The sequence below is a fragment of the Oryzias latipes genome, chromosome 21 (genome assembly GCF_053564925.1).
Source record: "Oryzias latipes strain Hd-rR chromosome 21, Olatipes_Hd-rR_3.1".
NCBI classification, from domain to species: domain Eukaryota; kingdom Metazoa; phylum Chordata; class Actinopteri; order Beloniformes; family Adrianichthyidae; genus Oryzias; species Oryzias latipes.
This window is the reverse complement of record NC_136257.1, coordinates 27,360,061-27,373,795: the sequence shown is the minus strand read 5'-3', so window position 1 is coordinate 27,373,795 and position 13,735 is coordinate 27,360,061. Positions and strand designations below refer to the sequence as shown.

Below are 13,735 nucleotides of genomic sequence, written 5' to 3'. Positions count from 1 at the left end.
TTCAAATGACCCTCATCTACAAAGGAGGCGAATAAAAGGGATTCATCTGATTGGTCAAATGCACAAATGGATTTATTTGATTTGTTACATACTTCAAGCTGCCATAAGATTGTTTGAGCACATTTAAGGTTACCATTTATCGCAATTTTCGCCGACATTTGCGATATGTGTATCGCACAGCTTGATTCTGCAAAAACAATGAATTTGCGATTTATTGTGTAGGCCTTATGGCAATACTGTATCCATGAAAATATATATTTATATATATATTATATATTTTCAGGCTACTTTCTAAATTTTTAGGGGTGTTGAGATCGAATCTGCATACGTTTTTGTTTGTTAAAAATCTGCAAAAATATGATCCGAACAAAGCTCCACTGTAGGGAAAATTTAACTTTAAGCATTGGAGAATTGTTTAATTAAGCACACCACACAAACATTTAGCCTTATAATATAAACTACACTTTATACAAACGACTTTCTGCTTGTACAACCAAGCAATGGGTATAATATGGGTACCTACAAGGCATGTGGCAAAGGGGAAAAAGTAGAGCAGCACTTCAAGCATGTTCCTCTGGACCAAAACGTTTGAATCTTGCAGAGCAAGACAGATTGGCTTCACCTGGAAACAAACGGGTGAACTTTAGGAAATATTTTAGTCTGTGCTGGCAAACAGATGAGCGCAGGAACTCACCACTGCATGGTGGCCGTAACCTAACATGTGCGTCTGTCGGTCCAGCGGTGTCATGCGGTCATAATGAGTGACGATGAAGGTGGAGGCGGGCAGTCGGACCGTGGGGGTAACCACCATACTGCCCCATAGGGCGCAATAGAAGACCTGCTGGCCCACTAAGAAGGACAACTTGACCAGCAGAGCATCAGTCCTGGACACAAAAGCAAATGCTGACTTTAGTGCAGAAAGAGGACATAAACGCAGCAACAATTAGAAAGAAGGCCAATCCCTGTTTAATAGCTTCTTCCTATTCTTATCTTGAACACAAGGAGGGTTATGCACCTGTCATAGACCTCCAGTCCTTCCTCCAGACCTGGTAAAAGTCCGGTTATGAAGGCCTGCAGGCTGGGCATCAAAGCGCGCTGCAGTGGGAGGAAGTAACGCTCGTAGAGTGTCAGCAGAACGGGCTTTACTGCCATGGCTGACTGGCCCAACAGAGGGAACAGTCCAGAGCTAAAAGAAAAACAGGATACCATATCAAAAAAGTGTAAACATTGATGCTTAATATGTACATCTTTAGTAAAAAGATACCTGTAAATGAAGAGATCTTTTGCCAGCCATTTTGTTCCTATGATTTTGAAGATGACCTCGTACGTTTCCAGGGCCTTGAGGTGCACTCCACTCGGCAGAGCCGGGTGCAGGCACTGAGCCAGACGCTTCCCTATGATCAGCCTTTTGGGCAAGAGGGAGTAACGAAGGTTACTCTGCAGGGCCTGGAGGGGGCACGAAAAGCAAAACATGGCTCACAGTTAACCAGAGTTCATCCTTTCCAGACATTTTCCATGTTTGCTACATTTGAATGCTTCAGGTTATAAAAATAAAGGCTAATTTTAACTTGAAATTTAATAAAAGATGTTTTCTTGTAAAAAAAAATTAGCTTCTTGAACCCAGCTAGTCCTTTTAGAAAGGGAAACATTTAGATGTTGTACTCCAAAGATGAAATAAAAATGATCACAGACACTTTCCAGCTTTGGAAACTCAGAGAATCCCACATAAAACATTGTTTACAAATGGAGAAAGTCCAGAAATGTAAAGAACCTTCCTCAAAGTGAATGGGCAAAATCAAGATAACTTACAAAGTTACAAAAAAAAGACATGTAAGCCACGGCTGCACTCAACTTCTAAAGTCAGCATTGTGCTCCAAAATGAAGGAAAGGGGTTAGACTCAAACAGCATGTGGACGTTTACAGAAAAAAATAATGGAAAAAAAAAAAAGGAACAAAAGTCTTGTGTCAAACTTCTCAAAAAAATATCTCAGAGACTTTTCAACAAATGTGTAAAATAACGTGGATAGAAAAACTTAACTTTTAAAGGAAGTTCCCTGATGTGAGGAAAAACAACAATGCATGAGGTCAAAAGTCAAAAATAGTGGTGGAAGTGTAGTGGTGTGTGGCTTCTTTTAACCTGAATTTTGCACTTTGTACAGATATTTGTTCATCAATCAATGTGAGCTCAACCACATTTGGAACAAGAACACCAGCAAACCCCCCCACTACCTATAAATGAGTGGAAATATTAACTACGTAATTCAAAAAACAATTCTGCAAAAGGAGAGTTGACCGACTGTCTTCCTCATATTGTCATAGACTGCAAGTTGTTTGGCTTTTTCTTTGCAATTGTTGTAATGAATCAAATCAAGACAGCATCAAGCCTGTGCTGTGAGCTGAGTTGTCAAAACTAAAAGACAAAAGAAACAAACAAAAGGAAAAATGAACACAAACTGAAAGTCCCCCTGACCAGTTTGGACACACAAAATAGGACGAGACACTCCTGAGTCAACATGTGAGGTGCAAACAACGCCCAGTGGTAAATGAATGGCTAATAATAAATGTTGGGAAGGCTGAAGCAATAAAGTTGTGCAACACAAGGAAGAAAGGTGGAGGACTTGGATAATTAATTCATTCATTCATCTTCTAAACCCGTTTTGTCCCATTTGGGGTCACGGGGCTGCTGGAGCCTATCCCGCCCACTTGTGGGTCAAGGCTGGGGACATCCTGGACAGGTCGCCAGTCTGTCACAAACCCACGCACTCTCACATTCACACCTGTGGACAATTTAGAGTAACCAAGCTTTTTACAAGCTTTATGCTTTGTGGTTGTTTGTGGTAAAAGAATTCCACACTTTGAGGTGCTGCAAAACATTTAATAAACTGTTAAAGTTAATTAATACATTTGTTCAGCTTGTAAGCAGTTACGTAATATGGATTTTGAAGACAATTGTCTGACTTTAGATGTTAATGAATCTTATTAACACTTTCAGATATTTGCAAGACATCTATAATGCTAATAAATATCTTAATAGCATCTGACACATTAATAAAGCCTATTAGTTTGTTAAGTTAGATAATAAAACGTATTAAGCTTATAAATACTTGTGTGAGGCATCTGTAATGCTAATAAATGTCTTACTAGAACCCCAAACCATAATACGACTTCTTAATTTGTTAACAAAGGTTGTTTATAAATCCTATTAAGCTTTTTAACACTGACAAATGTGTTAGGCATCTATAATGCCAATAAATGTATCATTAGCATCTTAAAAACATCCTAATAATAATGCTTTTAAATGTGTTAACTAAGTAATTTAATAAACCTTATTAAACTTATTGTACTAATAAATGTCTTACTAACACCCTAAAAATTATATTATAATGTTTGTTAATGTGTTAACAAAGCTTGTTAAGGAATCTTAATATAAAGTGTTACCCTTTTAGTTTAATTGAGCAATCAGAGATTATATTTTATAACTGATTTTATGTTTTGTACAAAAAGTGAAGCCTGTTAAAAAAAACTTTGTTTAAAACTGAATGGAATTAATGACAAACAAGACCTTGATAGAACTTAAGAGAGCTAAAGACCACAGAAGTGACTAATATAATAAAACACTGAACTCAGGACAAACCACAACTATGATCGTTTAGAAACCTCTGTTTAGAGGAAGTCCTACCTTATTGAGCTTGCCGAGGGAGGAGATGAGATCCGCCCACTCGCTTGAAGACTCAAAGTTTCGCAGTGCTTTCTCAATGACTGCCGCGTAGCTGCGGTACCGGTAGTCATTCTGCAGTTCTAACTCCTCTGGATCCATTTTACATCAGTCTGACCGCCACATGTTCTCCACAAAACCTCTAAGGACAAGGAAGAAGACGGAAAGTAAGAGAAAGGTGCCATCAGGGTGAAACCTGCAGTAAAAGCAGTCTGGCTCTGAGGTTCGGTTATTGGAAATAAAATTAACTCCTTAGGTCGGTTCACTGACTCTGAGGAACTAGACACAAATGTCCCTATTCATGCCTAACCGGTGTGTGGCTGATTGACCTGTCCTTCTGCCTGAAGAGGAAAGTCTCCAAAAAACAAAATAACTGGTTTTGCATGCTTTTCTGGAGAAAGAACAAAAACAAGACCCACACTATCCTTTGTTAACATCTGAAGCTTCTTTATCTCCAATAAAGAGATTAAATTAGACTTTTAAAAGTTCTTTGGGACTAAAAGTTGTGAAAAGAAATGAGAATGCAGATTTCTTTTGAAACAACCCAAACAGCAATTTTGGGTTCACAGCTAAGACTGACAAAATGGGTCAAAACCCTAAAACTCACGTCTTGGAAGAGACCAAACATTTGTGTAAAAGAAAAACACAAAACTAGTTATGCCACATGACAAGAAAATGATAAGGTAACATTTATATTTAAAAAAAAAAGTCTAATAAATTACACTTTTTAAAGACTGTAAGAAACAAAAATTGTGGTCCGCGAAAGACAGGTTTAAGGGCAGGGATGGCCGGTTTAGTTTAGTCTGTTAACAATTGATATTTTAATTGATATTTTAATAAACAAAGACTTCAACAAGTCCTCCATGCCATCATCTAATGCTGCATGTGAGGACTTTGCAGACCACTTCATGGGTAAAATCAATGCCATAAGATCAAACATTTCATCCATGCAGTACACGGATCTTAACAGACCTCCAGCATTGTCTTTACCAGAAGAAACACTGGGGAGTTTTGTCCTGGTTGATGCGGAGATGCTTGGTCGAGTTGTATCCCAAGTAAACACTACAACCTGCCTTTTAGATCCCATTCCCACTTCACTTTTTAAAACATTTTATGGATTCTTTGAGTCAGAGCTTTTAAATATAGTAAATTGCTCTCTTCAGACGGGGGTCTTCCCCTCTGCCTGTAAGACGGCGGTGGTGAGGCCCCTTCTGAAGAAGAGTCAATTAGATCCAAAAAATCTGGATAACTATAGACCCGTATCCAACTTACCATTTTTAAGTAAAATAATAGAAAAAAGTGTCGCTACTCAACTGCATGAGTTTTTAAATGCCCAAAAAATTTTAGAAAAATATCAGTCTGGTTTTAGGAAAAGCCACAGTACAGAGACGGCTCTTTTAAAGATCGTTAATGATCTAAGATTAAACTACGACTCACAGAAACTTTCTGTTCTGGTGCTGCTGGATCTTAGTGCCGCTTTTGATACAGTAGATCACCAGATTTTATTAGACAGACTTAGTAGTCTAGTGGGCCTTTCTGGAAATGTTCTTAAGTGGTTTTACTCTAACCTGACAGATCGACACTTTTATGTAAGTATGGATATGTGCTCTTCAGGAATCCACGAAATAAGCTGTGGGGTTCCCCAAGGGTCAATTTTAGGGCCAATACTTTTTAATTTGTATATGTTGCCTCTTGGGGGGGTCATCAGGAGACATGGCGTTGACTTTCACAGCTATGCTGATGATACACAGCTTTACATCGCCGTGTCTCCTGATGACCTTGAACCGGTTAACACTCTTTTAAACTGCATTTTAGATATAAAGTTGTGGATGGCAGAAAATTTCTTAAAGCTCAACCAGGACAAAACTGAAGTTTTAATCATCGGTTCTGAAGACAAGAGAGAGATGATTTTACCACATCTTCATAATTTTAAACCTTCTCAATGTGTGAGAAACCTGGGCGTACTTTTTGACTCTGAGCTAAATTTTATCCCACACATTAAAAATGTCGTTAAGACAGGATTTTATCATCTCAAAAACATTGCCAGAGTCCGCCCGTTCCTCTCTCTTGCCAGCACAGAGGTACTAATGCATGCTTTTATTTTCAGTCGTTTAGATTACTGTAATGCCCTGCTCTCTGGTTTACCCAAAAAGTCTCTTTCAAACTTGGAACTTCTACAGTACTCAGCGGCACGAGTTCTGACGAGGACCAGAGGGCGGGAACACATTACACCCGTTTTAAAATCGCTGCATTGGCTCCCTGTGCGTTTCAGGATTGATTTTAAAATTCTTTTAATGGTTTATAAATGTTTTTATGGTCTTGGGCCTTCTTATTTAAATGATATTCTTTTAAAATATAAGCCCTCACGGACCTTGAGGTCTTCCGGTACTCGCCTCTTAGTTGTTCCCAAGGTGAGGACCAAAACTTATGGTGAGGCTTCGTTCTGCCATCACGGTCCTCGCCTGTGGAACGGCCTTCCGGAGAGCCTCAGGGCCGCAGAGACAGTAGAGGTTTTTAAGAAGAGGCTCAAGACCCACCTTTTTAATTTAGCTTTTAGTTGATTTTAACTGCTAATTTATTCTATTAGTTTTAGTATAGGCTATTTTATTTATGTATTTATTTTAATTTTATGCATCTTATTTTCAATTTTATGTTTTTTCTTTTTTATGTTTTTAATTTTAGCATCTTATGATTTTAGCCCCAGTGTTTCTTGAGGGGATCTTTTCCTCCAGGGCTTGCCGGCTTGGTCAGCGGTTGTTGCTGCAGTTGTTGCCCTTGCTGGGGCGGCTGGGGTCTAATTTTACAGCTTTTGGCTGTGAGGGGGACCCCGGTGTTGTCCCGGTCTGGGTGGGCACTGTGGCGATGTTCCGGTGGCCGGGCTGGCTCCTGGTATGAAAGGATTCCCAGATACTGTTTCCTCACAGCAGAGCTAAGCCATACTTGTTTATTTATTTATTTATTTTACAGTTACATAGTCATATTTCATTGTACGTGGGAGCCATGGGTCATGTGGTTTAATGGAGGGGAGTGGGAAGGGTGAAGGGTGGGTTGGGGTTTTTATTGTAATGTTGTGTGTTTACTGTTTTTAGTGTTAAAGCGCTTCGAGCTGCACAAAGTGCATGAGAAGCGCTATTTTATAAATAAAGTTTGATTTGATTTGATTTAAGTTAAAGTTCAGTATTATTGAATTCTATGCATTTATGATCCTTTTTGATTGTATGTTCACCTTACAATTACCGGTACGAAACCCATTGAGACGACTGTTGTTGTGAATTTGGGCTATACAAATAAAATTGAATTGAATTGGTCTTTATACTTAGTGTCCAGTTTTGTTCACTCATCACTCTGATCATCTTTGGATCCATTTTCAAAGTGTTCCCAGTGGTCTTTTAATTACGACTGTCCCATTTTTTAGCTAATACCAAAAGATCTATGTTATTTTCTATGACATAGCTTCTGCAGAGCATCAGTAGCTCATTAGAAATTTGCCTCCGAGTTGTGGGCGGGACTGTTGGCACAGAGAAACCCCTCCCTATTGCCGAGAGCTCCCCGTTTGCACTAGCTTACAGCCCCTCACACCCCAAACTAACATTACCGGTCTAGCATAAACGGCGAGCAATATTGGAGCTATCCAGCCGTACAGTATTGAGCCAGAGGGCAGCTCAGACGAGGAAAACAAAGACCAACGTGGATCTAGTCGTCTACAAGTGGATGCATCCGAATGGAGCGGAGCAGGAAGCTTGTGGCCCACCCAGCGTATTTTCTACATCACAAATAGGTTCTTTTTTCAGACTGCATTTTTTATCTATTATTTATCGACTTAAATAATGAAATACTAAGAAACGCAATTTTAAGCTGAATTGTTATAATATGTGTTCTCCATCATCAGAGAAAAGCCACAAGAACATGTTAAAAACACCGGAAACATAATTTTGGTTACATGTGTGGGTCTCTTTTAAAATAACATCCATGATATGAAGTCTTCTAGAACAATAATACTGGCCTGAAGGCCGAGGCCTTGGGAGATACCAAAGCCCAAATTCTACTTGATATTGGAGTTTCTGCTTCCATGTTTAATGTCTAGAGACATGTATAGCTCATTTAAAGTATGCTTTTTTACTCATCACTTTAAAGATGACAGATAATTTGAACTGAACTTCCTCATAGTCAGTCTAACAGCACTCTCTTTATGAGGCTGTGGGCTTTCACAACTGCTGTAATCATTTAAATCAATACTCTGATGTTTTTTTAGGGGAATAATTAACTTGCCAAACTGCAGAAAGCTCTGCCAGGATGTCTTTAAGAACAGCATGAAATGGAGGATAACGAAAGTCTTGCTCATCTATAGGTGACAGCTTGATAACCAAACGGTGTGAGTCAAGAGGAACAAGCTCTCACTTCCTCATCAGCTGAAACAGCAAGTGCAGGGAACTCATCCTCTTCTCTTGCAGCATACATGCAGCTGTTGGACTCGGAGGTGTGTGTGCTTTCAGGGTGGACCGGGTCACCTGACTGACACCAGCACTGCGACGGGCTCCAGGGTGTTGACACGTGAGGGGGGGCTAACTGACGGTTGTCCGCAGCAGCATCGGCCATGAATTCAATTACGTAACTCTTCTACATCACAGCCCAGACTGGATGATAATACCTATGCTACGCCAAATCATGCAGCAGAAAGGCTGACAGACTATTTTTACGGCATCTATGTAATTATAAATACGCGTAGCTAGCTTGTTTTTGCTACGAATGCAGTTGAACATTTAAATACGAATAGTTGGGACTCTAGTTTGGTCAAAAAGCAGTTGAATTTTTTTTTTTAAAGTTTTGCTCTAACTAAGATGTCGGTAGAATTGTGTTGCTGCCCAAAAACAACAAGCGAGCATTGCTGTTCGATAGCAGCGTCATAAAAAGACAATCCGCTAGCTAAGATGCAAACGTGACTCACCAACTGAAAAAAAGCACAGGCTGAAGCAAAGCAAACTTCCCTCCAACGGATCAGACACGACGATTCGGCCTCGTCCCGACAAAACATCTTTCGCTCTCGTTTGACTCGATCCAAAACCGTGAGAAGTAAATCATCTCGGAAGAACCAGGGGCTTGAGACGATAGTTACCATGGGGCGGGAACCCTCAAACTCAGCTGATCCACAACTTAGCGCTGCCGCACGGTCCATTACATGACGATGAAAGGGGTGAGTGTGTGATTTATAAACGTCTGAATAAACACTTATTCACCAGAAAAAGGAAAAGAATAGTTCAATACACGATTTAAAAGATAGTATTCTAAAAGCACTAAAAGGAATTGCTTGTGAATATCCAAACAAAAATGGACATATGAAAATATCACAAAGTCGTTTACCCCTACAGTGTTTCTGAGGTTGGTATATTCCAGGATGTGTTGTGTTTACATACCTCTCACTTGATTGTTAGATTTTAAAGCAGATATTAACCAAAAAGACATGTAACCTTTAGAACAATGCACTCATATATAAAGAAAAAAAGGTTTTAGTGCACCTTTTCAGCCCACAGGTGCAGAAAATTATGTAGTCTCTAACTTTGTTTACTTAACATTTAAAAGTATTTAATTGTTCTGAAAATATTCTGCTGCTTTTCAGAGATTAGACATTCTTTTTTTGCCTAAAATGTATTTCTAATGTAAACATATTTTAATTATTGTATCACTATAGACGTGGAAATTTAACCAATTTATCAAGTGTTGCAACTTTCCTTATCAGTAGAATTGAATTTGTGACACATTTGAGTATCCTCAGTTGCGGATATTAACAGTTGTACACACTTAATGCCACATTTTGGAGATTAATCATTTAAAAAAAATATTGATACAGACGTTTATTTTTTGCTGTCTACTTTCTTAAAGATAAAAAAGTTGATCCTTGCTCATTTTGTAGAAAACTTATTGGAATGCTATTTCTGTTCCATCTAAAGTGTCTATAATACCAAACTGTAAATTAACCAAATCTTTTAAACACATTGAATTAAGATGCTTTAGAACTAGGATTCAGAATAGAATAGAATAGAATAGAATAAAATAAACCTTATTAATTCCTACATGAAGAAATTCACCAATATCAAAATCAGTTTCAGTACAACCCAGAACAGACAAGCAACCCAAAAAGACTTATATTGTATACATTTATTTGCACTGAAGCTTTACATTCTACAATGTCATCTTTGCAACAACTGCAAATTGTCATCCCTGTAACACCGCCAGTTGACCACAAAAAATGTCCTCTGTATCAAAATATTTCTTAAAAAAATGATAAATTAAATAATTGACTAAATCTTTCTTTTTACGTGTCATGTGTGTGATACTCAACTGTATTAGATAATTCCAGTTATTCTTAATCACACTGCTTTACATGTTATATACCCATTCTTGGTTGTAACTTGTTTTGTTATTTAACCCTTGTGCTATCCTAGGCACTTTAACATTGGGAGTTGGGTCATCTTGACCCACTAGACAGTGCGCTGAACCTTTTTTCTTCAATGATTTGTGATCTTCAAGGGTGTCCATGGATTACATGAAATCTTTCCACCTTTATCCACCTTTGTCATGGTAGGGAGAATACGTCAATTTAAGGGTGGGGTCATCTAAGATAGCACAAGGGATAATAGTATATACGGTAGTCAAACTTAATTTACACATTAAAATGATGGAGTTGTAAGCTTCTGTCTGTAGGTGGCGCTGAGCAGTTACAAACATTGTGTCCTCAAAATGTATGCACCGAATGGATCAGAAACTTGGCAGTTAGTTAGATAAGAAGTTCGAGAAATGTATTTGTATAATCCTAGTTTACATAATTCCACATCCAGAATTATGGTAGGATGCATACAGAATAAGCAGGAATGACACATAATTTGTCTAATATATTCTAAACAAAACCTCTACAGCAAGTTTTCTCCTTGAAGATAAAATTGTTTTACAGAAATCATAGAAACAACATAAAGAGTGATTGGTATTTTACACATTTTTTTTTGAAAAACAACAGAAATAATAGAAATTACATCTCTTCATGCCCAAAGAGTATTCTAAAAGGACCCAGTTCCTTTCATGAAGAGTTAACCAAGATTTTTAAACTCCGTCATCAAACCCTAAACAAAAACAAAACATCTTTGCATATAAACCAATAAAAACATAGTCTGTGAAATTATCTTTCGTAAAAAATGCAGAGGGTGCTTCAACAGAGGTTTTTTTGTGGATAATATTAAGCACTTAAGTGATATCATCATCAACTAAATGTGAGCTTTAGCCCTCATCCAGGTACACAAATGCAGAATTTAACTTTTGAATGTTCCAAAAAAATGACACAGAAAAGCTTGATGTGGACAAAGAAAAGCTTAATGGGTTCTCACTATGCTCCAAAAGTGGAGCAGGGTTAAGCCTGCTACATCTAAATTAACACCCTGATTAAAGGTAAGTGATGTTTGACAAAGATGGTAGCCACCTCCAGACAAAGAAATATTATATTTCTGTCTGATTAGATGTGAAAAGGTCCAACTACCTATCTATATCTGGCATTATATTCATGCATTTTGGAGTTTTATGTGGAGACAAATTTGGGTCTTTGGGTGTGTTGATGAATTTATGCTATAAACCCCTGTGAAAAATGTCACCTCTGCTGTTTAATTTATGTCCATTTTTTGGAACAAACTCAACTTAAAGTTGAGTTTTGAAGATATATACAGTATAAAAATACTTTTTTTCACATTTATATAAATTAATAGGAAAGGTCTTCAAGAAACTTAAAAATATTTTCAATTTAGTATTTGAAAAAGAAATTACAGTGGATGACACCTAAAAGGACATACAAGGTCAGATTTCTAGTTGACAGCTCTACACATAATTCACAGGTCAAATTATCCTTGACATGATGTCTTGCTATGAAATCTGTAAAGTGACTTCTAGTGTAACTATGCCTCCATGCGCACTTGCATTCTGACACAATGGAGGAGCCATGCTTTTGTGTGTGCCCTGTTCACAGTGAAAGTGTACTCCAGTGTTTTGAATGACCCACTGAGAATAAAAAGAGTGAAGGAAACAACTGATGTCATAGATTAAAATTAAAGCATCTATGCAAACTTTAAAAAGCTAATCTCCTTCTGTTTCATAGTCCGAAAATCTGTTGACCCATCTGTCTGGTTGGTTGCATAATTTTAAAATGTAATTCTTTCATGGACTGAGCTGTGCCACCTAAGTTCTATACGATGCATTGTGAAGACTTTCTTTTGCCTCAAAAAGACATGGCCCATGTACCTTTAGTTCTTTTTTCTTGTTTTTTTTTTTATAGCATGTTCAGTCACCTTAATGTTTTCAAGGAACTTTAAATATGTATTTCGGTTGTTTTTGAGTTCCCTGAACCCACCATAATTTATTATTATCACAGCTGACTTTGTTTCAGCTTTGTTCATGATTTTAGCTTCACATTGTCAGGTCCCTTTTTAGAGTTCTCCAGTTGTGGTTCATGTTTTTCTCCATTAAGTTATGTCACGTTTGGTATAATTTAAGTTTTGATCTTCACGTACGCCGTCCTCCTGAATTTGGGTTCTCCATAACCCACAACATAGTAAAATTTCATAAAAGGTGTAGGAATGTTAGAAAAAACTCCACAACAGCGTTCAATAATCAGCCAAGAAGAACCAAAAGAAAAAATATATATAATTGCATTTATCCATTTTTTTGTGTTTTCTAAATGACTCTTTTAAGCCCCACTTTTCACTAAATAACTGCATTGTTTTGGTGTTGGTACTGATAATAATATTTGTCATAGACCTATCACAGTGGATGCAGCCCTTATTGCCACTATTGTCAAGAAATATGTCTAAGGAGAAGATATAACTTTCCAACACATGTTCTGGCATCAGCTCTGACAAAAAACAGAGTTTTTCACTGATCCAGTTCAGGATACAGTTGTAAACAAGATGCCTGTCTTTCAACTCCTCTGGTAGGTAATTTCATTTTCCTCTGACAAAATTTAAAAATATCTGTATTTATTGTGACTATGGGATGTGGAGGTTGGTGCTTGATTTAAACAAAAAAAAAAGCAGGTTTACAGATCACTGGAAAAACATGAGTAACCAGCATTTCACATGTTTACTGTCAACATCATCCATTTTCCTTCAACTCCCCTCTGGGCACCGACTTAAAATCAATGTAGCTTCTCTGCAATCAGGCTGAGGGCAAACAGAGGTAATGGTGCAATGCTGCTGGTGTCCTACATATTTTTCACATAGACAAAATCATGAATACTCCAGTGTAAGTAAGTGTCTATGCCAGTGAAATAGAACCTTTACTCAAAGGCATGTAATGTTGAGGGTCTTTGTGGCTGAAAGTCAGGAGTAAACTTGGACCTCTCAGCTACAGTGACTCTATTTCTTCCATTTATTTGTATGCAGTGATATAAAGCAAAGTGCAATTAACCTAAATTGTATTTCAACTGAAAAAAACAGCCTAAAGCCCTTATGATAAAAACTTATTACATTTTACCCAAACTAACCTGTTTTCTCAAAGTGAGTAAGATCTCCTCACTGATGCATCCCTTATTTCTTGTCAAATATGTCCAAAATAAAGTAATATTTTAAATAAAGCAGAAAGTATTTAGTTTGCATGGATCATGACCTTTATGAGGCCCTGTGGTTGTAACTGTAAATAAGCTGACAAAAGACAACATTTTTAAATTCATTAAATATTTAAGAAAAATTGTTGAAATTGTCTGGTTTTGTTCAATTAGAATCATCTTTGACTGTCTGGAAAAGCAAATGATGAAATGCAAACACCAGAAAACATGCAACAAGATCAAATTACATGAAATTTTGCCATCTGTCTACATTAAGCCAAAATTATGTATCTATATTTTAAATAATAGCTGTAAGGGGATTTCAAATGTCAAACTGAGAAACCAATTTTGTCTAAAGTTCTAAAAAGAAATTCAATTTGTTTCGTGCTAGAAACTAAACTGCATGTGATGTTATCCTGCATTGTCACAAAATTATCTCTGATGGT

General features: G+C 37.4%; 1 protein-coding gene across 1 annotated transcript in view; it reads right to left on the bottom strand.

Annotated features, from left to right (window-relative positions):
• The window catches only part of dop1b (DOP1 leucine zipper like protein B), a 28,079-nt gene extending 19,200 nt beyond the window's left edge, over window positions 1-8,879 (bottom strand). Inside the window, exons 1-6 of the mRNA XM_023950572.2 lie at window positions 8,661-8,879; window positions 3,680-3,857; window positions 1,265-1,446; window positions 1,016-1,186; window positions 695-884; window positions 524-622 (exon numbers count right to left, since the gene is read on the bottom strand). Of these exons, the coding sequence (XP_023806340.1) occupies window positions 524-622; window positions 695-884; window positions 1,016-1,186; window positions 1,265-1,446; window positions 3,680-3,817 (780 nt within the window). The 5' untranslated portion in view covers window positions 3,818-3,857; window positions 8,661-8,879. The remainder of the gene's footprint in view (window positions 1-523; window positions 623-694; window positions 885-1,015; window positions 1,187-1,264; window positions 1,447-3,679; window positions 3,858-8,660) is intronic.
• Window positions 8,880-13,735: the final 4,856 nt, after the last annotated feature.